We start from the raw sequence: 27,614 nt of genomic DNA, 5'->3' as shown, positions 1-27,614 counted from the left end.
GAAGGGCGATCACAAAAGCTCACCTTTTCCTTTTTTGTTGGGTTTAACGTCGCACCGACACAATTTTAGGTCATATGGCGACTTTCCAGCTTCGATGGTGGAGGAAGACCCCAGGTGCCCCTACGTGCAATATTTCATCAAGAGCGGGCACCTGGGTAGAACCACGGACCTTCCGTAAGCCAGCTAGATGGCTTCCTCACATGAAGAATTCAACGCCCCGAGTGAAGCTCGAACCCACATCGATGAGGGGCAAGTGATTTCAAGTCAGCGACCTTAACCACTCGGCCACGGAGGCCCTAATAAATAAAATTTACAGTTCTTTTATGATTCATTGCTGTCTTGCAGCGATAAGCTTGACCTGGCCACAAGTTGAAAGATTGTTTAAAAATTACGTGCCATTAAGATACTGGGGTCATGTATAGGGTTTAATTGCAAGACTTGCTGAGTTTTTAATTACCGAGTACAGTTAATTGTTGAGTTTCTCTGGAATAAAAGGCAGCACTGTAGTTAGTTTTAGTTTAGTTATCTTTTTCATGTGTGTTGTATGTATTTCTGTTTTGTTTTATAAATACTTTCATGTTTAAATCCATCCTGAATGGTAGCTGCTGATCATTTCATTTAAAATTTGTCTATGTGATGTTTCAAGTTTTGGTTTAATTTTTATAGATACATAGAAGTTTTTAGACCCCTAGTCATGATCAGCAGATACTACACTGGTCTTATAGTTTTGTATATATGTGTTTTATTTGACTGTTTTATAAATATTGTGTTTAGTATTGACTTCTCAATGAATCTTATGTGCTTGTTTCTGATTTACACTGTTTTTTTTTTTTAATGTTTTTTTTTTGGGTTTTTTATTTTTTATTTCTTTTTTTTGTGCTGACCCTACCCACTTATTATCATTCTGCTTGTTTAATAATCTTAGAACTCTTTTTTCAGAGACAAACTTTTTCCCCGTCGCCTGGTGAGTCTCAGCGCGTGTGGACTGGCCGTACAGCTGGCAAAACCAGGCGAAGCATATCTTAAACCTTTTTACTACTTCATCTATCAATTTATTCATTATCTTAACAATAGTATTTCATTTTAACTAAGTACTTAAATTTTAATAGTAATATAAATCATAATTTAGTTTATTCTTTAATATAAATATATTGTCTTTATATATATTTTCTCTCTCTCTCTCTCTCTCTCTCTCTCTCTCTCTCTCTCTCTCTCTTTCATGCATGATACAAATTTGTTTTTTATCGTAAAAACATTGTAGATGACAGAGGCGGGTGTGGCAATGTGTATAAACCTCTCAAGCCCTTATTCCCTTTCTACATCTTTCTTTCGGTAGGTTGGGATATAGGTACTTTACTTGGGGAATTAGGTTGTTTTTTTTTTGCCTCACACTTATCACATACCCGACTGTCAACTACTAAGTTCTTTTTTATGTCCATAGACTTGTTTTTTTACTTGCATGTACTAATTTAATATGCTTATCTTTTTATGCTGTGCTTTAACCATGTCCATAGACTTGTATTTTACTTGCATGTTCCAATTCAATATGCTTATCTTTTTATGCTGTGCTTTAACCATGTCCATAGACTTGTATTTTACTTGCATGTACCAATTCAATATGCTTATCTTTTTATGCTGTGCTTTAACCATGTCCATAGACTTGTATTTTACTTGCATGTACCAATTCAATATGCTTATCTTTTTATGCTGTGCTTTAACCATGTCCATAGACTTGTATTTTACTTGCATGTACCAATTTAATATGCTTATCTTTTTTTATGCTGTGCTTTAATCATGTACTTTTCTTTTACAGCCTATTTTAATTGTTATTACTTTTCTACATATGTTTGTCGGGAAATAGCTTTAAGCTAATGTTTTTGTTATATATAGTATCCGACGTTAAATAAAGTTTCTTGTATCTTGTATCTTGTACACTGTGATGATCTGATTCACGCCTCCTTATGTTCTACAAGATAGTGAATGGTTTGGTTGCTATGCCACTCCCCCCCCCCTCCTATGTCAGCCCCTCCCCCCCCCATCCCGTCTAACAAGACATATGCATCCCCACTCCTATACTCAGATCCTCACTCCCTGTAATTACTATAAGTACTCCTTCTTCCCAGCCACCATAGTACTTTGGAATGCCCTTCCAGTACAACTTGTGCAAGCCCCCACCCTGTATCAGTTTAAACAGGGTGTGACCAAACTTGTACACAATGCTTAACATGATAGACCTGTTTTTAAACTGCTTTTATCTGTAAATCCTTCTTGTTTTTAACACTATCAACTGTATTTATACTGCAATACACACCGTGTATTACTTTTATTAGCTGCACATAATAGCCGCAGAGAGGAGCGCTGCAGTATAAATAGATAGATATATCCTGCTTTTCAATAATAGTTTTAGATTGCTACCAATTATTTTTAAAATACGCTAATATTTTAATCATGTCTTATTGATGCTCTTTATATTAACAGTGTGTTTGTTTGTATGTTATAGGATAGCATGTTTATGTCGGATATAAGCTTCAAGTTATATATTGACAGTGCCTGCCTGTCAGTCTCTCTGTTGGTACGATAATAATCTCTCATGTTCGGTATTTACCAGTCATGTCCGCGGACATGACTCATGTTCGGTGTTAAGCCATACCCGTCTGTCAGTAGAGATTTTGTTCCTCGGCGAATACTTTATGCTATAGTCATCATTCTACATATAGCACAAATGCTTGTGACCAGCAGATGGCCTAATTTCTTGGGAGGATCTTGAGACAAGCCGAATAGGTGAGCACTTTCCGCAGAAAAGTGACATTTCCAATAATAAGTACTTTCATCACTTCCGGTATTCTAGAAAAAAAAAAAAGTTTGACGCAATTTATAAATTTCCGAAGAAAGCTTTGATTTATGTTTTCATCTGAATTACTTTACTTGTAAAAGGTAATAATTTTGATCTTATAAGCAATCGAGAGCGTTTATAGCTTTGACATTAGACTGCCATTATACCTGTTGTCAAAATTTGAGAATGTAGTAACTACCGGTAGAATAAATTTCGGATAAATTTATTACGTAATTTTAATATATAGCCTTAATCTGATGCCATCTTTGTTTTAAATGGCGTAAAAATATTGCGCAATGTTTTGAATATGTTAAAATCACAGGTGGCAGTAACGTACATAGGAGGAAAAGGGCTGATTCGGACCATGGCTGATTTGGACCGTGGCTGATTCGGACCAAATATTTCGGCTGATTCGGACCACATACTTTGAATAAAAGTGGATAATGAAAATGCCATATTTTGGCTGATTCAGACCACAAACTTATTTAACAGTCAATAATGACCATAAATTTTGGATGGTTCCGCAATTTTCAGAAAATAATGTTGATTAGGCCTAAAAAAAAAAATATGTCTGTTTCCTGTAACCCGACCGACCGTAAGTTTTTACCGCCGACCGCAATTTTTTTATGGGCCGAAATTCGAGAGTCTGATCATATCTTTATTGATTATAGGGATAATTTAGTTGTACCCGACCTCGTCGCGCATAGTAACGAACGTTCCTGGTTCTGTCGACATGAAACAACATGGCGAAAAGCCTGTTTGTCGGTAGACTCGAGGTTCCGGATTTTCACCCGCGAAAATCGAGAAGTTTTCTTTGATGCATATCGAGTTCAAAAGTTCTGCCCCTTGTCAATCAAAATCGTGAATTTCAATACTGTTCGCCGCCACAAGCGGAAGTATGGCAGTAGGCGGAGCGTCATATACTAATTAGCTACTGACAGATGTCAATCACGCCACACGCCGACTGACACGTGGTCATCTTGCGGTTTGTATTTAGTACAATAATGTCCTTCGTTATGAAAGGTGTTTATTGATCAATGTGTAAACGTTAATTGATAAACAGTTCGTAGAAGAGCAGCCTATTATCATGTTTGTACCACTTGTTCAGAGGTCACGCTGTCGGTTGCACTTGAGCCATTTGCGACAAAAGATTAATTGTGGCCCCGAAAATCTCTAATTGGCAAAAACGTCTCGAAGCTATGTCTGTCTGCAAAACTATGAACTTTGCCTGTTACACAATGTTTACTGAACAAAAGGAATCAGTGTAGAAAAAAACTTGTATGAACAACATCTGTTATTGAAAGGCTGGAGCAAATTTTTAACAATTTTATTTGATTACTTATTAAGGCCTCGACCTTAGTGGTGGACCGTTGGACCGACGCAACCAAAATATCGGCAGGTCAGCTATCAAAAGTTGGGTAGACCGACAGTCAACCAATTTTCAGTCACGGTCTGCAAATAAAATAAAACCCTTAAAAGTGAAAAATAGGGGGGAAAATCATACCCATATTGGCGAATTCACAAAACGAAAGTTGATTTTGCCTTAGTACGGCATTCTACAGTTATAAGCATTGGCGAGTTAAAGTCAGGATAGCACGAATGGACTACTCCACTGATCGGGCGGGTGGTTTTTACGTGGTTACTTTACCAAATTGAGTAATTACATCAGGCAAAATTACCTGGATTGACAGGAATTTACCCGCGAATCGTAAAAATATCAAAACGTCATGCTGGTAATTTTCCATTCCACGAGCACGTGCGCCCTCTTAATTTACATCGCAGTTACTTTTGACACAAAAAACGCGCGTAGTGCATTCATTTTTTAATATAATCGCTTCAGATTTTCAGCACCACTTGAGAACTAATACAGTTTGAATTCTATAACAATTTTATAAGATATCGACAGGAATGTAGGCAAAATTCTTTAAAAACGATCAAATTTTCATATAATGTTTTGTAAAATTTCAAATAGCGCGATCTTGATTATTTATTTTCTTTTTAAAGTAAATAAACGGTACATACTATGGTAATAAAATTTAGACTTTTGACCAGAAAGTACAAAAAACACAATTAAAAAATCTTAAATAATGAAAAAGCGGCAGCAATTTAAATACATGGAGTAAAACGATTTTTTGGCAAACAGATTTCTGTTAGCACGGCAGAATAGGTTACGTGACCTCATAAACGTAAATAGAAATGTGGTTTTAAAATGAAGCAGTATGATGTCGTTGCGATTTTTAATAAGTTTTAAATGATTCTTCGTACATATATTTTTTGACACAACACTTTGTTAGATATTCTTCTCAAACAATAATGTAAATTTCTTGAGGGCAAATAGATCATCATCGTTCACGGTCTGACACATTTACATGTCAGTTTATTCGGGATATTGCACATTCGCTTTTAAAAAATTAAAGAAAAAACTGTTTTACTGATTTCTTCTTAACAATTAAAGGAATCGAGAAAGTACGATCAGACAGTGATGTGTCACATGGCGCGAAAACATGGCGTAATGCAATGACAATCTTGGGGAAACTATACCGCTTTGATCTCCACTGCAGATGCCACAATAACCGGCACACTTCCTTTCAAATAGCTCTTTGAGGGGGTGTTAATTGATGATGAAAACGAGGCCAATTACTTAGTTTATCATCAGAATGATTACCGATAATTGTTGATGTTTTTTTTTTTTCACTTTCAACACTGGTCGGGAGGATGATGATTGTGTCCATATTTTGCGACACTTTTCAAAATAATTATTTTTCGAGATAACAGATTGCTACAGTCTTCCATTTTTAATTATTTTAGAAATAAGTCCTGTTTCTTTGAGTCATATGAAGTTATGACGTCTACAGCATCACAATTTATGAGATAGAATTGGAGGTCCACTAAAGTCTGAGCAGGTCTACTAGATTTTAGCAGTTGGTGAACCTGCTGGCAACTGCTGAAAAAAGTTAAGGTCGAGGCCTGATTAGGCAGTTGATTGGCGATAATAAGGTTACTAAACACTGAAATGTTCTGACACCTGCTAAAAAAAAAATAGAAAAAATAAAAAAATTTCCTACCTACCGACCCCCATTTTTAGCTCACCTGTCACAAAGTGACAAGGTGAGCTTTTGTGATCGCGCGGTGTCCGTCGTCCCTCCGTCCGTGCGTGCGTGCGTCCGTAAACTTTTGCTTGTGACCTCTCTAGAGGTCACATTTTTCATGGGATCTTTATGAAAGTTGGTCAGAATGTTCATCTTGATGATATCTAGGTCAAGTTCGAAACTGGGTCACGTGCCGTCAATAAGTAGGTCAGTAGGTCTAAAAATAGAAAAACCTTGTGACCTCTCGACCTCTCTAGAGGCCATATATTTCACAAGATCTTCATGAAAATTGGTCAGAATGTTCACCTTGATGATATCTAGGTCAGGTTCGAAACTGGGTCACGTGCCATCAAAAACTAGGTCAGTAGGTCTAAAAATAGAAAAACCTTGTGACCTCTCTAGAGGCCATATATTTCACAAGATCTTCATGAAAATTGGTCAGAATGTTCATCTTGATGATATCTAGGCCAAGTTCGAAACTGGGTCACGTGCCCTCAAAAACTAGGTCAGTAGGTCTAAAAATAGAAAAACCTTGTGACCTCTCTAGAGGCCATATATTTCACAAGATCTTCATGAAAATTGGTCAGAACATTCACCTTGATGATATCAAGGTCAAGTTCGAAACTGGGTCACGTGTTGTCAAAAACTAGGTCAGTAGGTCAAATAATAGAAAAACCTTGTGACCTCTCTAAAGGCCATATTTTTCATGGGATCTGTATGAAAGTTGGTCTGAATGTTCATCTTGATGATATCTAGGTCAGGTTAGAAACTGGGTCACGTGCGGTCAAAAACTAGGTCAGTAGGTCTAAAAATAGAAAAACCCTGTGACATCACTAGAGGCCATATATTTTATGAGGTCTTCATGAAAATTGGTCAGAATGTTCATCTTGATGATATCTAGGTCAAGTTCGAAAGTGGGTCACATGCCTACAAAAACTAGGTCAGTAGGTCAAATAATAGAAAAACCTTGTGACCTCTCTAGAGGCCATATTTTTCATGGGATCTGTATGAAAGTTGGTCTGAATGTTCATCTTGATGATATCTAGGTCAAGTTTAAAAGTGGGTCACGTGCCTTCAAAAACTAGGTCAGTAGGTCAAATAATAGAAAAACCTTGTGACATTTCTAAAGACCATATTTTTCATGGGATCTGTATGAAAATTGGTCTGAATGTTCATCTTGATGAAATCTAGGTCAAGTTCGAAACAGGGTCATGTGCAGTCAAAAACTAGGTCAGTAGGTCTAAAAATAGAAAAACCTTGTGACCTCTCTAGAGGCCATACTTTTGAATGGATCTCCATAAAAATTGGTCAAAATGTTCACCTTGGTGATATCTAGGTCAAGTTTGAAACTGGGTCATGTGCCTTCAAAAACTAGGTCAGTAGGTCAAATAATAAAAAAACCTTGTGACCTCTCTAGAGGCCATACTTTTCATGGGATCTGTATGAAAGTTGGTCTGAATGTTCATCTTGATGATATCTAGGTTAAATTTGAAACTGGGTCAACTGCGGTCAAAAACTAGGTCAGTAGGTCTAAAATTATTAAAATCTTTTGACCTCTCTAGAGGCCATGTTTTTCAATGGCTCTTCATGAAAATTGATCTGAATGTTCACCTTGATGATATCTAGGTCAGTTTCGAAACTGGGTCACGTGCGGTCAAAAACTAGGCCAGTAGGTATAAAAATAGAAAAACCTTGTGACCTCTCTAGAGGCCATATTTTTCATGAGATCTTCATGAAAATTAGTGAGAATGTTCACCTTGATGATATCTAGGTAAAGTTCAAAAGAGGGTCACGTACCTTCGGAAATTAGGTCAATAGGTCAAATAATAGAAAAACCTTGTGACCTCTCTAGAGACCATATTTTTCAATGGATCTTCATGAAAATTGGTCAGAATTTTTATCTTGATAATATCTAGGTCAAGTTCAAAACTGGGTCACATGAGCTCAAAAACTAGGTCACTATGTCAAATAATAGAAAAAACGACGTCATACTCAAAACTGGGTCATGTGGGAAGAGGTGAGCGATTCAGGACCATCATGGTCCTCTTGTTTTCAGCATGTAACAGGAAACAAACATATTTTTTTTTTAGGCCTTATAGCTTATATAGATGTTTAACTTGAAGTAAGGACATAAAATATAAACCGTACAAGCAGGTAAGAAGTTTTGACAAACTAAAATGCATCATTTATGCATTTAAATAAAGACTTTAATTATTCTTTGCATCAGACATTAAGCTTAATACTCATAAATTTTATTTTTACTGATGACATTAGTGTCACGAAAACTTAAACAATTTGGGCCGAATAAGCCAAGTAAATTTGGTCCGAATCAACCATGGTCCGAGTATGCCTGTATTCACCTAGGATAAAGTATGGGTCCATGAGCCATATGCACTTAGATTTATTACACTTATAATGTTTTCTTAGGAAAAAAATGACAAAAAGCCATTTTGAAAAAAAATTTGCACCTGTGACAATGAGCCATGGATGAAAAAGGTAAGTAAGAACAGTTTGACATGTGCATTGCTTCCAGGTCCGTATTTTTTTTTTCAAAATAATATATCCTTATCAATGATTGGCCGTCTTTCGAGCAAAAGAATAATCTTTCAGAAAAACCTTACTTCAAAGCCCAGTTCCAAACCATTTACGCATCACGAGCGAGCAATGACATACGAAACGGTAGTGTTTTCTCTGTCCGAATAAATCCCACACATTTTTCACAACGAAGTCTCTCCCCTAAAACAAATCAAGTACACCATGTCAGTTAAAAATAGCTTCCTCCACCATCAAAGCTTGAAAGCAGTTAAAAATAGCTTCCTCCACCATCAAAGCTTGAAAGCAGTTAAAAATAGCTTCCTCCACCATCAAAGCTTGAAAGCAGTTAAAAATAGCTTCCTCCACCATCAAAGCTTGAAAGTCGCCATATGACCTGTAACTGTGTCGGTGCAATGTTAAACACAACAATATAAATAAATAAATACCTTGAAAAGTCCGGGAAAATGATTTTTTTTCAAGGTCAATGAATTGTCAGGGAAATTTGATTATGCATGGTCAGTGAAAAATGAAATTTGAGAAAAGTCAGGGAAAAATGGAATTCTTGGTCAATGTTTAAAATGTTCAGTGGCTATGGAAGTCTTCAAGCTGTAACAACATAAAAACAACACGTAATATAACGGCAACTTTATTCATGAGCACAATCCACATGTCTTAAATACTATAAAAAACCCGGTAAGTTTATTATCTTAATTTATCAGTCCCAAGAAAAACAAGAATGTGATAAAAAAAACAACTGATTACGGTGCACAAATTGCTATTATTTATCAAATTTGCGATCGTATTTTTCTCGGAATTAAAGAATTATTATTACTTCTGTTTCCTGTCACTTACAATGTATATAAAATGACAAGAATAATACGAGAGCAAACTTTTGAATTCATCTCCCATTTTCAAAGATAAATTATACTCTCCTCTTTGTAAGTACTGTTCTCATATTGACCTCTAGACAACCCTGTATGGATTGTGTATTTAAAGTAAGAATACATGTGTGTTGCTGTCATTGTCTGAGAACAACACCATTCACATTTGAGCTATAAATGTTAACTGTATAAATGACTGTTATACATAAAAAAGTAACATATAGATTTTCTTCTAAACATGGTTCAAAACATCTGGTTGTAATTAAATTATATCAGACTCATACTGTTACCATACAGATATTGTTCCAAATTAATTAATCTACTATTACCCACTAAAATCAAAGTTCTATGAACAATATACCAAAAGATTACAATCTTATAAGTTCTTCTGGCGAATAAACCATGACTATTTGGTTTTACTGCGAATATCCCATGACCTAGTATCAGATCATTCGCAGCAAGTTCGCGGCTAGTAATGGTCCCACAAATCTAACGGATGATTATCATCAGTGGGCTGAGAAGTTCCTCAGAAGACAACACCTAAACAATGAGTATAACTTATTTAAATTTCAGATGTTTGCTGCTCGATTTTCGGGAACCTGTGTACCATTGACAGCTTTTGTGTCTGGTTTGAGCAAAAGTCGGTCAGTAAAGCCTGTGATCAGAGCCTACAATGTGACAAGAGCGCAGACATATGCAACCCAACCTAAGGCTTCTAGGTTTGCTAGAAGACAGCAAACCGCTGAGGCAAAAACAATAAAAGAAAGAGTGATGGCACCAGCTGGCGAGGGTGGTAAGTGCAAGAAGGATATTTAATCTGGCTTGAGCAGCCATTTAAATATATTAACCCTTATAGAAAAATGCTCTTTTTAATTTAAAAAGTGTTTTGCTTCAGCTGTAACACTATATTTATAAAATTCCACTGAAAATACTCTTCAGGAAATAGTAATTTGTAATTTTAGCATAATTATTCAGAATTCTTATTAAAACTTGTGAATGTGCATAAAATGACTATGTCTATTTTAGTTTTACTTTTGCTTATACAAAACTATGAAAAGGAAGGAATCAGTTGTTTGTATCTGAATTTGACTTCACCCCAGTAAATTACACAGAAAAGGATAATAAAGCACAGTTATTTTGTTTATTATTTTTGAATGATTTTTAAACCAGGAAGCCTGTACATGTATATTATTTTCATTTTCTTTGTAGCCTTCACAGCTGGACGAGGTCTTGTAGCTGCAGCATCTGGTGTGGGACTTGCCATGCTTGGCTTTTATGGTTTGGGCTTATCAAATGAAGCTGGAGTCCTGGAAAACTCTGTGTAAGCATGAAACCATGTGGAGACCTTTCCAGAAGCTAATGTTAGCTCAGTTGTCTGCTTTTTGTGTAAAACAGTATTGCATAATAATAATATTTTCGTAAAGGGCCTCTGTGGCCAAGTGGTTACGGTCATCAGCTTTGAATCACATGCCTCTCACCACTATGATTGGAAATCTTCCTTGGGGTATAGAATTGTCAAGTGAGGATACAGTCCATCTCGTTTGTGGAAAGTATCCTAGGTGCACATCTGTGTTTTTTGCCCAGGTGCACATCTGTGCACATGAAGTTGTTGTTTAAGTTCATTAAATAATTCTCTTACACAATATACAAAAGCTTCAAAAAGTGAACTGTCATAGAATGAAAATATTGCTGATGTGTGATTGGCCACCAATAAATCTAAGAGAAGAAAATAGAATAAATGAAAAGCAGTTACTCGTTAAAATAGAATAAATGGCATCTGCCTCAAAGTAATTTAAGGACCACACAGAAAATTGTGTCAGCTTGAACTGAAAGTTATTAATGGACACTAATTAATACAACTTCAGTAGAAAAATTTGTCTGAACTGATCAATGGCACATTATGTTGAAACTGTTTTTAGCTCACCTGTCACAAAGTGACAAGGTGAGCTTTTGTGATCGCGCAGTGTCCGTCGTCCGTCGTCCGTCCGTCAGTCCGTGCGTGCGTGCGTCCGTGCGTCCGTGCGTCCATAAACTTTTGCTTGTGACCACTCTAGAGGTCACATTTTTCATGGGATTTTTATGAAAGTTGGTCAGAATGTTTATCTTGATGATATCTAGGTCAGGTTCGAAACTGGGTCACGTGCCATCAAAAACTAGGTCAGTAGGTCTAAAAATAGAAAAACCTTGTGACCTCTCTAGAGGCCATATATTTCACAAGATCTTCAAGAAAATTGGTCAGAATGTTCACCTTGATGATATCTAGATCAAGTTCGAAACTGGGTCACGTGCCATCAAAAACTAGGTCAGTAGGTCTAAAAATAGAAAAACCTTGTGACCTCTCTAGAGGCCATATATTTCACAAGATCTTCATGAAAATTGGTCAGAACGTTCACCTTGATGATATCTAGGTCAAGTTCGAAACTGGGTCACATGCCTTCAAAAACTAGGTCAGTAGGTCAAATAATAGAAAAACCTTGTGACCTCTCTAAAGGCCATATTTTTCATGGGATCTGTATGAAAGTTGGTCTGAATGTTCATCTTGATGATATCTAGGTCAAGTTCGAAACTGGGTCACTTGCGGTCAAAAACTAGGTCAGTAGGGCTAAAAATAGAAAAACCTTGTGACCTCTCTAGAGGCCATATATTTCATGAGATCTTCATGAAAATTGGTCAGAATGTTCATCTTGATGATATCTAGGTCAAGTTTGAAAGTGGGGCACGTGCCTTCAAAAACTAGGTCAGTAGGTCAAAAAATAGAAAAACCTTGTGACCTCTCTAGAGGCCATATTTTTCATGGGATCTGTATGAAAGTTGGTCTGAATGTTCATCTTGATGATATCTAGGTCAAGTTCGAAAGTGGGTCACATGCCATCAAAAACTGGGTCATAAGGTCAAATAATAGAAAAATCTTGTGACCTCTCTAAAGGCCATATTTTTCATGGGATCTGTATGAAAATTGGTCTGAATGTTTATCTTGATGATATCTAGGTCAGATTCGAAACAGGGTCATGTGCGGTAAAAAACTAGGTCAGTAGGTCTAAAAATAGAAAAACCTTGTGACCTCTCTAGAGGCCATATTTGTGAATGGATCTCCATAAAATTGGTCAGAATGTTCACCTTGATGACAGCTAGGTCAAGTTTGAAACTGGGTCACGTGCCTTAAAAACTAGGTCAGTAGGTCAAATAATAAAAAAACCTTGTGACCTCTCTAGAGGCCATACTTTTCATGGGATCTGTATGAAAGTTGGTCTGAGTGTTCGCTTGATGATATCTAGGTCAGTTTGAAACTGGTCAACTGCGATCAAAAACTAGGTCAGTAGGTCTAAAATTATTAAAATCTTTGACCTCTCTAGAGGCCATATTTTTCAATGGATCTTCATGAAAATTGGTCAGAATGTTCACCTTGATGATATCTAGGTCAGTTTCTAAACTGGGTTACGTGCGATCAAAAACTAGGCCAGTGGGTATAAAAATAGAAAAACCTTGTGACCTCTCTAGAGGCCATATTTTTCATGTGATCTTCATGAAAATTAGTGAGAATGTTCACCTTGATGATATCTAGGTAAAGTTCAAAACAGGGTCACGTACCTTCGAAAACTAGGTCAATAGGTCAAATAATAGAAAAACCTTGTGACCTCTCTAGAGACCATATTTTTTAATGGATCTTCATGAAAATTGGTCAGAATTTTTATCTTGATAATATCTAGGTCAGCTTTAAAACTGGGTCACATGAGCTCAAAAACTAGGTCACTATGTCAAATAATAGAAAAAACGACGTCATACTCAAAACTGGGTCATGTGGGAAGAGGTGAGCGATTCAGGACCATCATGGTCCTCTTGTTATTTTTACATACACTTGTCATGTCGCAATTTTTAGAATCCAGTCAATAAATTTTATAGAAGAGTAATGTTGTCCAGCACTTTTGTCTATAAAATGTAAGCTTTTGATGTTAGACATCCTATTTGGATCATATCAGCCATGGACTTTGCATTATATTTCAGTTTATGGCCAGAATATGTGCGTGCACGAGTGAGAGACACCTACATGTATTTTGGAGGAGGCATTGCAGTGACAGCTGCTTCAGCTCTGGCTGTGAGCAGGAACCCAACAATAATGAATATGATGACAAAAAATTCTTTACTGGTTTGTTCTGTTTTATCACTCTCTCTCACTTTTTGTTAGCAGTGCCTGGTTTTATTCTTGATATATTTACAGCCGAACCTCTATTAAACAGCCGAACCTCTATTTATTAAACACCCTTGATGCTTTAAACAGCTGAACCTCTATTAAACAGCCAGCCAGCGGAGCAGCACACCCTTGATGCTTTAGGCAGGCGACTGCTTAAGACAAAAAAGTTAAAACAAAGAAGTCAGTTTTTGGAGGGAAGTTGACAGCTGATTAAGGCAAGTGGCTGTTTAATACAGGTGGCCACTAAGACAGATTCAAGTGTATGATTTGTCATTACACTGACTATTCAAGTTGGGGTGTATGTTGAGGCTTGGCTTGAAGGAAGTGTTTCTTATAATTTTAGAGCTTTGTTCAAATGCATTCATTGAGAAGAATCAGCTGCATTGAAATGTAACAAAATATTTGTTTTCTGGTATTGATGACATAAAATCTTATAGTTCACTGGAGAGTACTTGAGAGACAATAATTCCATTTCCTTTTCATAGGCAAAGATTATTTCTATTATTATTTTCTTGGAGAAAGTGTGTTTTCGTTGTGTTTATTGAATCTGTTTCTTTTTTTGATGATCTTCAATATTAGTTTTGTTGTACTTTATTCACTCAAAGGTCATTTTTTAACACTATTTTTTTAAGAGTACAATAGGGACTTTTTGTGCCCCTCCCATGAGTGGTGGGGCATATAGATTTGCTCTTGTCCGTCCATCCTTCTGTCCGTCCATCCGAGAATGTTGTGTCGCGCCTAGCTCCAAAAGTAGTTGATGTAGAGTCACAAAACTTTACAGGAATGTTGGTCAGCATGTGCAGTTATGCACCTGGGGTTTCGCGTACGGATTCATTCATTCGTGTTGGAGTTATGGCCCCAACTTCGTTAAAAATTGGTCATTTTAATGTTGTGTCGCGCGTAGCTCCGAAAGTATTTGACCTAGAGTCACCAAAGTTTACAGGAATGTTGGTCAGCATGTGCAGTTGTGCACCTGGGGTTTCGCGTCTGGATTCATTCAGTCATGTAGGTGTTATGGCCCCTGACTTGGTTAAAAATTGGTCATTTTAATGTTGTCGCGTGTAGCTCCAAAAGTATTTGACCTAGAGTCACCAAAGTTTACAGGAATGTTGGTCAGCATGTGCAGTTGTGCACCTGGGGTTTCGTGTCCGGATTCATTCAGTATTGTAGGAGTATGGCCCCTGACCTAGGAAAAAATTGTCATTTTGATGTTTTGTCGCGGGTAGCTCCGAAAATATTTTACCTACAGTCATTATTTCACTACACAAGACCAGACTTCTTGTCCAGACTTACTCAAAAAAAAAAAAGTTTGTGAAACATGTAAGTACAAAATGTACTTGACCTAGAATCATAAAACATTAGAGGATTGTTTTATAGCCTATGAAGTGTTATCTTTAGGATTTTACTCAGCTAGGCCAGAGTTATGGCCAACTAAGTGAAAAATACACATAAGGTTCTTAAAAGTTTGTGTTGCAAACATCTTAAAAATTGTTTAACCTGAGTCATTAAACCAGGTTACAGTGGCAGGAGTGGGGGGCACCTGTGTCCTATAGACACACATCTAGTTTTCTCTCATATATAGGGGGAAAATTTAATGGATAAGTATCTCCAGAGTTATGGCCCTTGAATTTATCAAAATCGTGAAAATAGACTGCTCAAGTACGTCTGTATTTTTTTAAGCAAATTTATGAAGAAGGTGAAACAGTCAGACAGGCATGTAAGATCCTTATAATCTAAAGAAACGTATGCTGATAATTTAGGAAATACATTCTTACATGCTTGCATGGTACAGTTTAAATGTTCGTTACGTAAAATAACTTTAAAAATACAAAAAGATAATGTCTTATCTTCGTTTCCTAACATAGGCAGTCATTATTTTATTCCTGCCGTATGTATTTACGAGTTATATAAAACATTTTATATTACAGGCAATTGGTGCGACAATAGCTGCAATAATTGGAACAAATGTTTTGTGCCACTCAATTCCATACAAGAAGGGATTTGGTGCTAAACAGCTTGCCTGGCTGACACATGCTGGTGTGATGGGAGCAGTTGTGGCCCCACTGGCGTTCCTTGGGGGTCCAATACTCATCCGAGCTGCCTGGCTCACTGCTGGTGTTGTTGGAGGTACAGTAGAAACTAGCATATTCATCAGTCTAAAACTTTAAGACTTAACAATAGCAAAAAGATAACTTGCCATTACTTGGTTTATAATACGAGTGCATTCATGCTAAGTTTCATTTGTGGAAGGGTAAAAATTATATAACATGAAGAAAAACTTGTATTTTAAAGCCTAAGTATATATTTCTGACTCAAAATATTGATGAGTATGGCTGATATAACATGTAGTGTATGCAGCCATTGGTCAGCTACCAGTAATTAATTTATGAAGTTGTATTGGTAAACAATCCTGGAGCATTTGCTTGGGTGACTGCCATTGATAATCATGAATAGTTTTAAAAATGGCCTTAAATCTACATGTTGTATCATCTTTTATATGATTTTCAAACATTTCATATCTGAAGGCTTATATCTTGTTACTGTGGAAACTTTTATTAAAACAGAATTGAGACATCATAATGTACATTCAAAGAGAGATGTTGATCGCCATAACATCCAGGCTGTACAGAGGAATTGTTATATGCTTTTTAGCTCGATTATACGAAGTATATGGAGAGCTATCCTAATCACCCCCTTGGTTAAAGTCTTTTTTACACTTTCTCTTTTTATGCCCCCGGCATCTACTGATGCAGGAGGCATATAGTGATTGTCCCTTACAAGAATGAATTGATACTAATACAGATGTAAACTGTGACCATTCCTCATCTTCAAACATCACCTGACCTCAGTTTGATCTTGACCTTGTTTTGGACTTAGGTGCAAAATCTGTCAACAAGGATGCCACTGGGGGCATCAAGCGTTTATTGAACGCAGCTGCTTGTTTTCTCCTTATCTCTGTAATTACTTGATGGATTTGCTTTAAACTTAAAATAGTATTCCTCATCATCAGCCACATCATTTGGCACAAGGGCTCTCACGCCAATATTTCATGAATTATCCCCCCTTTTTATTATGTCTCCCCCCTCCCCCTCTGGGGGAGACATATTGTTTTTGCCATGTCCATCCTTACGTATGTCACACTTCATTTCCGATCAATAACTGCAGAACCATTTGATCTAGAATCTTCAAACTTCATAGGGTTGTAGGGCTGCTGGAGTAGATGACCCCTATTGCTTTTGTGGTCACTCCATCAAAGGTCAAGGTCACAGGGGCCTGAACATTGAAAACCATTTCCGATCAATAACTAGAGAACCACTTGACCCAGAATGTTGAAATTTCATAGGATGATTGGTCATGTAGAGTAGATGACCCCTATTGCTTTTTGGGTCACTCCGTTAAAGGTCAAGGTTACAGGGGCCCGAACATTGAAAACCATTTCCGATCAATAACTTGAGTACCACTTGACCCAGAATGTTGAAACTTCATAGGATGATTGTACATGCAAAGTAGATGACCTCTGTCAATTTTGGGATCACTCTTAAAGGTCAAGGTCACAGGGGCCTGAACATTGAAAACCATTTCCGGTCAGTAACTTGAGAACCACTTGACCCAGAATGTTGAAACTTAATAGGATGATTGGTCATGCAGAGTAGATGACCCCTTTCGATTTTGGGGTCACTCTGGTAAAGGTCAAGGTCAAAGGGGCCTGAACATGGATAACCGTTTCCAATCAATAACTTGAGAACCTCTTGACCCAGAATATTAGAACTTCATAGGATAATTGAACATGCAGAGTAAATGACCCCAATTAATTTTGGGGTCACTCTATTAAAGGTCAGGGTCACAGGGGCCTGAACATGGAAAACACTTGAGAACCACTTGACCCAGGATGTTGAAACTTCATAGGATGATTGGTCATGCAGAGTAAATGACCCCTATTGTTTTTTGGGTCTTTCTGTTACAGGTCAAGGTCACAGGGGTCTGAACATTGATAACCATTTCCGATCAATAACTTGAGAACCTCTTGGTCCAGAATGTTGAAACTTCATAGGATGATTGAACATGCAGAGTAGATGACCCCTGTCGATTTTGGGGTCACTCTGTTAAAGTTCAAGGTCACAGGAGCCTGAACATGGAAAACAATTTCCTATCAATAACTTGAGAACCACTTGACCCAGAATGTGGAAAATTCATAGGATGATTGAACATGCAGAGTAGATGACCCCTATTGATTTTTGGGTCAGTCTATTCAAGGTCAAGGTCACAGGGTCCTTGTGATGTAATATCTTTTTTGGAAAATAACTTGAGAACCACTTGACCTAGAATGTTGAAACTTAATAGGATGATTGGACATGCAGAGTAGATGACCCCTATTTATTTTGGGGTCACTTGATCAAAGGTCAAGGTCACAGGAGCCTGAACAGTGACTTGAGAACCACTAGACCAAGACTGTTGAAACTTAGCGGGATGACTGGACATGCCAAGTAGATGATCCCTATTGCAGCCAACCATCAGTGTCTCTTTGACTTTCGCTCCTGACCCATATTGACTTCTTGCCTATTTGACTTTGCATTGGGGGAGACATGCGCTTTTTAGCTCACCAGTCACAAAGTGACAAGGTGAGCTTTTGTGATCGGGCGGTGTCCATCGTCCGTGCGTCCGTAAACTTTTGCTTGTGACAACTCAAGAGGTCACATTTTTCATGGGATCTTTATGAAAGTTAGTCAGAATGTTCATCTTGATGATATCTAGGTCAGTTTCGAAACTGGGTCACATGCGGTCAAAAACTATGTCATTATCTCTAAAAATAGAAAAACCTTGTGACCTCTGTAGAGACCATATTTTTCAATGGATCTTCATGAAAATTGGTCAGAATGTTCACCTTGATATCTAGATCAAGTTCGAAACTGGATCACATGCGATCAAAAACTAGGTCAGTAGGTCAAATAATAGAAAAACCTTGTGACCTCTCTAAAGGCGATATTTTTCATGGGATCTGTATGAAAGTTGGTCTGAATATTCATCTTGATGATATCTAGGTCAAGTTTGAAACTGGGTCATGTGCAGTCAAAAACTAGGTCAGTAGGTCTAAAAATAGAAAAACCTTTTGACCTCTCTAGAGGCCATATTTGTCAAGGATCTTCATGAAAATTGGTCAGAATGTTTACCTTGATGATATCTAGATCAAGTTTGAAACTGGGTCACGTGCGGTCAACAACTAGGTCAGTAGGTCTAAAAATAGAAAAACCTTGTGACCTCTCTAGAGGCCATACTTTTCATGAGATTTTCATGAAAATTGGTCAGAATGTTCTCCTTGATGATATCTAGATCAAGTTCAAAACTGGGTCACATGCGGTTAAAAACTAGGTCAGTAGTTCTAAAAATAGAAAAACCTTGTGACCTCTCTGGAGGCTATATTTTTCATGATATCTAGGTCAAGAACAAAACTGGGTCATGTGCCTTCAAAAACTAGGTCATTGGGTCAAATAATAGAAAAACCTTGTGAACTCTCTAGAAGCCATATTTTTCAATGAATCTTCTTGAAAATTGGTTAGAATTTTTATCTTGGTGATATCTAGGTCAAGTTCAAAACTGGGTGGCATGAGTTCAAAAACTAGGTCACTATGTCAGATAATAGAAAAAACAACGTTATACTCAAAACTGGGTCATGTGGGGACAGGTGAACGATTCAGGACCATGATGGTCCTCTTGTTTACAAAAGCATCTTCTAGTTTAGAATTTCAGGTTAAAGTTTTGATGCACTTTCACTCTATCTCAGTTATTCCTAAATGGATTTGATTCAAACTGAAAGTAGTTGTTCCACATTATCTCCCACATCATATGACACAAGGCCCATAACTCTGGTGCCAATATTTAATGAATTACCCTCCCCCCCCCCCCCTTTTACTTAGAATTTCAGGTTTAAGTTTTGATGCACTTCCGCTATATCTCAGTTATTACTAAATGGATTTGATTCAAACTTAAAATAGTTATTCAACATTATCACTCACACCATATGACACAAGAGCCATAACTTGCATCAATATTTCATGAATTGGAGAGATTTGAGAAAATTTCTTAAACAAAATAACGTACAATTAGAACTCACATATGAGAAAGTGGCTTTTTTTAGCTCACCTGTCACGAAGTGACAAGGTGAGCTTTTGTGATCGCGCGGTGTCCGTCGTCCGTCCATGCGTCCGTAAACTTTTGCTTGTGACCACTCTAGAGGTCACATTTTTCATGGGATCTTTATGAAAGTTGGTCAGAATGTTCATCTTGATGATATCTAGGTCAAGTTCGAAACTGGGTCACGTGCCATCAAAAACTAGGTCAGTAGGTCTAAAAATAGAAAAACCTTGTGACCTCTCTAGAGGCCATATATTTCACAAGATCTTCATGAAAATTGGTCAGAATGTTCACCTTGATGATATCTAGGTCAAGTTCGAAACTGGGTCATATGGGGTCAAAAACTAGGTCAGTAGGTCTAAAAATAGAAAAACCTTGTGACCTCTCTAGAGGCCATATTTTTCATGAGATCTTCATGAATATTGGTCAGAATGTTTATCTTGATGATATCTAGGTCAAGTTTGAAACTGGGTCACATAGGGTCAAAAACTAGGTCATTAGGTCTAAAAATAGAAAAACCTTGTGACCTCTCTAGAGGCCATATTTCTCAATGCATCTTCATGAAAATTGGTCAGAATGTTCATCTTGATGATATCTAGGTCAAGTTCGAAACTGGGTCACATGGGGTAAAAAACTAGGTCAGTAGATCTAAAAATAGAGAAGCCTTGTGACCTCTCTAGAGGCCATATTTTTCATGAGATCTTCATGAATATTTGTCAGAATGTTCACCTTGATGATATCTAGGTCAAGTTCGAAACTGGGTCATGTGGGATCAAAAACTAGGTCAGTAGATCTAAAAATAGAAAAACCTTGTGACCTCTCTAGTGGCCATATTTGTCAATGGATCTTCATGAAAATTGGTCAGAATGTTCACCTTGATGATATCTAGGTCAGGTTCGAAACTGGGTCATGTGCGGTCAAAAACTAGGTCAGTAAGTCTAAAAATAGGAAAACCGTGTGAACTCTCTAGAGGCGATATTTTTCAATGGATCTTCATGAAAATTGGTCAGAATGTTTACCTTGAAGATATCTAGGTCAAGTTCGAAACTGGGTCACGTGGGGTTAAAAACTAGGTCAGTAGATCTAAAAATAGAAAAACCTTGTGACCTCTCTAGAGGCCATATTTTTCATGAGATCTTCATGAATATTGGCCAGAATGTTCATCTTGATGATATCTAAATCAGATTCGAAACTGGGTCACGTGCGGTCAAAAACTAGGTCAGTAGGTCTAAAAATAGAAAAAACCTTGTGACCTCTCTAGAGGCCATATTTCTCAATGGATCTTCATGAAAATTGGTGAGAATGTTCAGCTTGATGATATCTAGGTCAAGTTCAAAACTGGGTCATGTGCGGTCAAAAACTAGGTCAGTAGGTCGAAAAATAGAAAAACCTTGTGACCTCTCTAGAGGCCATATTTTTCACGAGATCTTCATGAAAATTGGTGAGAATGTTCACCTTGATGATATCTAGGTCAAGTTTAAAAGTGGGTCACGTGCCTTCAAAAACTAGGTCATTAGGTCAAATAATAGAAAAACCTTGTGACCTCTCTAGAGGCCATATTTTTCAATGGATCTTCATGAAAATTTGTCAGAATTTTTTATCTTGATGATATCTAGGTCACATGTGCTCAAAAACTAGGTCACTATGTCAAATAATAGAAATAACAACGTCATACTCAGTTGAACACTGGGTCATGTGGAGATAGGTGAGCGATTCAGGACCATCATGGTCCTCTTGTTATTATGGAACCAGTTCTACAAAGTCAAACTAAAAATGGTATCATTTTAACAGCAAAATATTTTATTTATAAAAATAAAATAAATAAAACTTTGCCAATTTTAGAACATTTCTTAAATTACTTGAAGATAAGATTGGAAACGGAAAAGTTATTAGCGTTACATGACAAAATAAATGAATATTACCATAAATGGAATGGGTTCCCTCTACAAATAACTACATAATATAATAAAAACTCTCCCTAAACATACTTTTAGATTAGGCAGTTGGATACAAAACGTAGATATACAACACTATATCTGCTGATATCACATATGTTTATATGGATATGTGTGAGTGTGTGTATGATTGTGTGCGAGGTTGTTTGTATGAGAATGTGTATGTTTGAGGGTGGATGTGACATTGATGTGAGATTTCAAAAGAGATTTCCTGATGTACATTAAACAAATGATAGTATATGAGCATCATGTTATAAAAATGAAGAAAATAGAAGCAGACATATATTCAATATATAAAACTAGTTGGTAAAATTGTATATGTATTATGTATTATAACGTTATTATTATTGTCTGTATGATGTCCATGAAGGGAAAACAATAGATAATAAAAATAAAAAGATATTTCATGAATTATCCCCACTTTTTACTTTAAATTTCAGGTTAAAGTTTTGATTGATACACTTTCATTCTATCTCAGTTATTACTAAATGGATTTGATTCAGACTTAAAATAGTTGTTCTACCTTATCACCCACATCATATGACATAAGGTGCAGAACTCTGGCACCAATTTTTCATGAATTATGCCCCCTTTTACTTAGAATTTAAGGTTACTTTTGATGTATTTTCACTGTATCTCAGTTATTTATGAAATGGATTTGATTAAAACTTGAAGTAGTTGTTCCACATCATCATATCCAGCATCGAAATAGTCAAGCGCACTGTCTCCTGTGATAGCTCTTGATTTTATACTAATTTATTTAAGCTTTATTGTGATCAAAGCTCCAAGCTGATTTGAACCACTGTACAGTCCGCTTCCAGAAAAAAACCATTACTGGTGTCATATGAGAAAGAGTGGCCATGAACCCAAGTGGGGTCGGAGGCATAACCCCCAGATTGAGCGAAGTCCCTAACTGTTTTCCTTATATTTTATATTTTTATATTTCTCTGAACCTTTGATCACTCAAACATTTTGCTTATTCCCTTAGAACCTTGAGTGACTAGTATTTTATCATATCCTTGAATTTCTTTTTTCAAACTGAACTTTAGTAGAATTTAGGAGAGTCGAACAAATATATTTGATATGTAACATTTTGTTAATCATTTAAATGAAGAAGCCATCCGGCTGACTTACAAAATTATGGTTCTGCCCAGCTGGCTGCCCATGCTTAAAACATTGCCCAATAGGTTACTTTCAGTACTAATCAGATTCATCAGGTGCTAAAAGACAGAGGTCTGTATTTTCAGAGTTTGTATTTCATTTTAGGATTGTCAGCAGTGGCTATGTGTGCACCCAGTGAGAAGTTCTTGAACATGGGAGGCCCGCTGGCCTGTGGTTTGGGTCTTGTATTTGCTTCTTCCATTGGTAAGAGGTGTATTTTAAAAATAGTGAATTTTTGGCCTGTAGTATATTTTACCCTGAAGATTTTTTAAAAAGGTGATATTTTGCCCACCTGTTAGCTCAATATGGAGAGCACAGATCTACATATCACCTAATCATGAAGTCAGTCTTGGGCTAGGTGCATGTTCTCCATAGTGATTTAATAAAGACATTGTGTTTAAAGTAATTTCGTCTGCAACCTCTGATTTATGTGGAGAAGTTGTGGGTTTCTTGAATCCATGTACAGAATCCATGTACAAAATCTATGTACAAAGTCCATGTACAGAATCCATGACTATCTGCTTAAGGCAAGTGGCTGCTTAATACAGATGATGCTAAGACGATTTCAGCTGTATTCATTTTTGCCTTTGAACAGCAATTTATCAGACAGAAAATTTATGTTTTCATTTTCTTTGGAAATCACTAGAGAATTGTAAATTTTTTAAGAAATCTTTCCTGCGCATAAAATAAAAAATGTAACTTTGTGAGATAAACAAGTTTTTTTTGTCTGAACTATTGTTGGGCATGTTAATATGTAATGAATTTTCCCTGTAATTTCCTTGCAATCATTACTTTTAATTTTAAGTTATATTAGAAATGGGAGGATTTTTTGCTTATTAAATGGAAAGGAAGTATTGATTGAGGCTTTGAAAATTTGATTATACTTAGTAAACTACAAAGAGCTATTGTCACTCACAAAAACATTTGAAAACAAATCATAAAGTAATGACTTTGATGGCTCAGTGTGGGTGGGGGAGGGGTTTCTTGCCCTCAGTAGTACACTCGAGGCATTAAATTTGTATAAATGTTTTGCGTCTTTATCAATTTGAGAAGTCACCTGTGACAAGAATTACAGTTCAGTGCGACCAGCTAGAAACATGGAGGCTTTGTTCCTTTTTGATACTTTGGAACAGTATTCTGAATTCCAGAACAGTTTGTGTCTATGGAGTGAAAAAGGACACTATTTTAATCTATGAGCATGAACAGTGGATTTGAACCAGAGAGTAATTTTTGGCAGCTTTAATTGGTAAAGTGAGTGTTCAGTCTGCAGCACTGTAGGTTTACTGTTCTAATTAGTGCACTTGTTTTAAATTCTAGAGTTCAGAACACTGTTCTGTACTATGCATTTGACGTAAAACTTCTGCGGAAAATTAGAATTTCCTATGGAATTCATGGAGTACAATAAGTATGCGTGTTTGAATTTCAGAATCATCATTAAATACAGTCGCATTATTAAGAATTATTTTAAACCAATGAAATCATAGCAGAATATGTTACAAAGAATAATTGATACATATTTCAAATTTTAACCGATATTTTATCTTATTCAAGCGGGAATGTTTTTGCCACCAACAACAGCCCTGGGCGCAAGCTTATACTCTATCTCGGTGTATGGTGGCCTGGTTCTTTTCGGAATGTTCCTTCTGTATGACACACAGAAGATTATGAAGAGGGCAGAGATGCACCCACAATATGCTATGCAGCCATATGATCCTGTTAATGCGTAAGTAGTCTTGATTTACGTAGGAGATGATATGTTTCCATTTCCAGCCATAGAAACTGCAAAGTTGCCGGCTGACCGTTGAAGTCTTGAACCCTCTCCAACCTTAACTAAGAAAACAAAAAGCAAAACGGACCAAAAAATGCAACTGTTACATACCATATGATATATATTCCATATGGTCAGATCTGATAAAGGGAGATATTTACTACTTATTTCCATGAATAAACATGATACATCCAGTCGTTGGCAGATAAGAACAGTGATCATGTTCGGGTTAAGTTTTTTTTCTATGAATCATTCTCATGACGAATATTTTACTTTCATATGAGATCAAGTTGTATTATATACCTATATAAATCCTGTCATAAATACAGCTTGAATTTCACAAAGAAATACAAACAGGCTGAAAAATATCCCGTATTGTACCTTTCTTATTGTATGTTGCTGGACTACTTTCATTAATATGCATGAGCTGACACAGTTATATAAATAGCGTGTACAAAAACATCACTCATTTCATTTTAACATCAACAAACATTTAAGATTTCATTCAGTTACAAAAAAAGGTCATAGCTAAATCTAGAATTTTGTATTCGCCTCTAATGGATTATGCAACGACGGATCACACTCTGTGCATGCGCGCCTCGTGAGATCCGATCTGGCAAAAGCTGAATACAGCATTCCAGATTGTGCTCCTATTAGATTTTCCATTCATAGCTCAACTGTACGAAGAGTTGAAGAAAAGCTATCCTACTCATGTCATTGTCGGTACATTTTTTTGACCAGTTTAAATCAAATTTGAATAAGTCGCAGTAAATTTATGGCCATAAACAAATTAAATCAAAGCTTTGTAATAGTGACAAGTTTAGGTGTACTTTCTTTATCTGTAGCAGAAAGAAAGTGTTGTATTTTCTTCAAAAATATGCTATAAGGAACAGAGTGCAGCTATAAAAGTATTTAATTTTCATACTGTTCTCCAAAGTCGTGAAAGATTACCACACAAATCTACAAGCCTTGGAATTTGCCATGCTAGTACGTCTATGCTATTTAATCTTAAGCCTTCCGGTGGCAAGTGATTTTGCCTCTTGATCTTGGAGCTATTCAGTCAGTAAATTCTCAGTGAACACCCCTTCGAATATTAAATAGTATTGCCCAAATAGAATGATGGACCAGTCCATTTTAGAAATTTAGCAGGGTAAAGGTTAAGGTATAATAGCTAAAAAAAAATTGCACTTGTATGATTGTAGGAGTTTCAATGCATGTTTTCAATATTGTGCAATTTAACTTTTCATGTTGGATATTTATGTTTCAGATCTATTGGGATTTATGCAGACACACTGAACATTTTCATCAGGATTGCCATGATCTTAGCTGGTGGTGGTGGCAGGAGAAAATAAATGTGATAGAACAAAGTGATGAATTACAGTGAAACAATTTGATCTGTTTTTGAAATTTACAGACATTGTCTTACTATTCTCAAGTTGAAAGTTTTGTTTATCAGGATCTTTAATATGTATTCCCTAACATTGGATAATGCGTTGGTGCACAGCTTTCCTGAATTTTTGTATGCATTTAGGGGTAAAACATGTGTTTTGTGAAGGACTGGCACATACAAAAATTGGAAAAAGAAACCTTGTGAATATTTTGTTTATTTCGATGTTTAGTGCATAAATGTTTATGTGATGAAGTATTTGTATGAAGTACTGTATTTGTTAAATCTATTTGCATGTTTTCAATAAATGAAATGAAGGTGTGATGTATTGTTGGCTTACTATCCATAGGGACTAAGGGAAACAACCTATTTTTAAAGTTGGCTCAGTGTCTGATATCTCAACACATGGTACAACAATTTTACTTATTCAGAACAAATAGAAAAGGCATTCTAGAGAAGTGGCTGTGTTAGGAAATTATTGTTTTTGCATTTTATTACACATATGCCTACTTTGACTGATATTGGTCTTTTTTGTAGAGAGCATACTTAGTTTTCAAGAAATATTGTTTCCAAAATTTATTATTGTTGACTGTGTCAAAAATACTTTCAAATGAAAAATGATAAACTCCTACAGAGAAACATTGCTTACTCCAGCATTGATGGCTGGACACCACCCCCAGGGTTCAGAAATGTGATCTGTTACCATTAAATGATTTTTCTTGCATTTTCAGTGTTAAGTTTATAGAAATCCTGCATTGTTGAAGCATTTTTCTCAACCCCTATTGACATAGATGAATTACTGTGATTGGGAATATAGCATCATTTTGTAATTTTGACAGTTTTATTAGCTCCTCTGATTTTTTGAAAAAAATATGATGAGTTATTGTACTTCCACCTACAGCTTGAAAAATTGGCAGGTATTGAAAATGTTGAAAGGTGCGTGATTTATTTTATCTGCAACACGTAGAATATACATAGAAGAATTGGAGAATTATAATGTAAAATATTTTTGGAGAAGTTTGATGTTCTGTGCGAAATAGAAACGTGTACAGTAGAATCGTGTTATGAATTATGTATGTATGTCCAAACACAGTGACCTCTGTAGGGTCTGTCCACTTTTTACAAATGGCTTGGTTATTATATACATATATGTTAGTTGGTCTTTCCATGACAAAATCAGTGCTAGTAACAAAAAAAACAAAACCAACCTGAGATTTAATATTCATGAACAACAAATTCCTGTATCTTTTAAATTCGAAAATTTGAAGGAATCATTGTCACTATTTCTAGACGTAAAACGCTTTTCATTCACTGAAAACATTTAGAGATGTGACATCAAGGATGTAGTGAAAGTAGTCTGTCGTCCTGTTTGGTGTGTGTATTTCTTGTCATTTTTGAGACAAATTATGTATTATCATTCTAACATGGCTCGATCTGTTTTCCTGTTAAACAAAGAAGTCTGAAATCGCTATTATTATCAACACACACAGTTTGTATGACACAATTATTATGTCATAGTGTCAAATGTCATAGCAGCATATGGAAAAAAGAAAACTACACAAAACAGTCAAATATTTGAATGTCTTCAAAGGTGTAGATAAATAGAATCAGTGACATTCTCTTGAATAAAATCATTGTCATTCAGATGCATATTATTATATCACTTGGGCTTCACCCTTGTGATATT

At 36.3% G+C, this 27,614-nt stretch overlaps 1 protein-coding gene across 1 annotated transcript; it reads left to right on the top strand.

Annotated features, from left to right (window-relative positions):
- The first annotated feature begins 2,812 nt into the window (after nt 1-2,812).
- On the top strand, nt 2,813-26,248 carry LOC123565023 (growth hormone-inducible transmembrane protein-like). The gene is made up of 8 exons (XM_045359005.2): nt 2,813-2,934; nt 9,912-10,131; nt 10,548-10,659; nt 13,341-13,482; nt 15,456-15,654; nt 22,878-22,976; nt 24,324-24,495; nt 25,808-26,248. Exons 2-8 carry the CDS (start codon nt 9,912-9,914, stop codon nt 25,890-25,892), a joined length of 1,029 nt encoding a protein of 342 aa, XP_045214940.2. The 5' UTR covers nt 2,813-2,934; the 3' UTR covers nt 25,893-26,248.
- The last annotated feature ends 1,366 nt before the right edge of the window (nt 26,249-27,614 follow it).

This window comes from Mercenaria mercenaria, chromosome 2 (assembly GCF_021730395.1).
Source record: "Mercenaria mercenaria strain notata chromosome 2, MADL_Memer_1, whole genome shotgun sequence".
Lineage (NCBI taxonomy): Eukaryota > Metazoa > Mollusca > Bivalvia > Venerida > Veneridae > Mercenaria > Mercenaria mercenaria.
This window is presented reverse-complemented; position numbering and strand designations above follow the sequence as displayed.

Coding starts and splice junctions, on each gene's coding strand:
- LOC123565023 (XM_045359005.2), top strand. CDS start 9,912: ATGTTTGCTGCTCGATTTTCGGGAACCTGTGTACCATTGACAGCTTTT. Junction 10,132..10,547: donor GGCACCAGCTGGCGAGGGTG/GTAAGTGCAAGA, acceptor TTTTCTTTGTAG/CCTTCACAGCTGGACGAGGT. Junction 22,977..24,323: donor TGTATTTGCTTCTTCCATTG/GTAAGAGGTGTA, acceptor ATCTTATTCAAG/CGGGAATGTTTTTGCCACCA.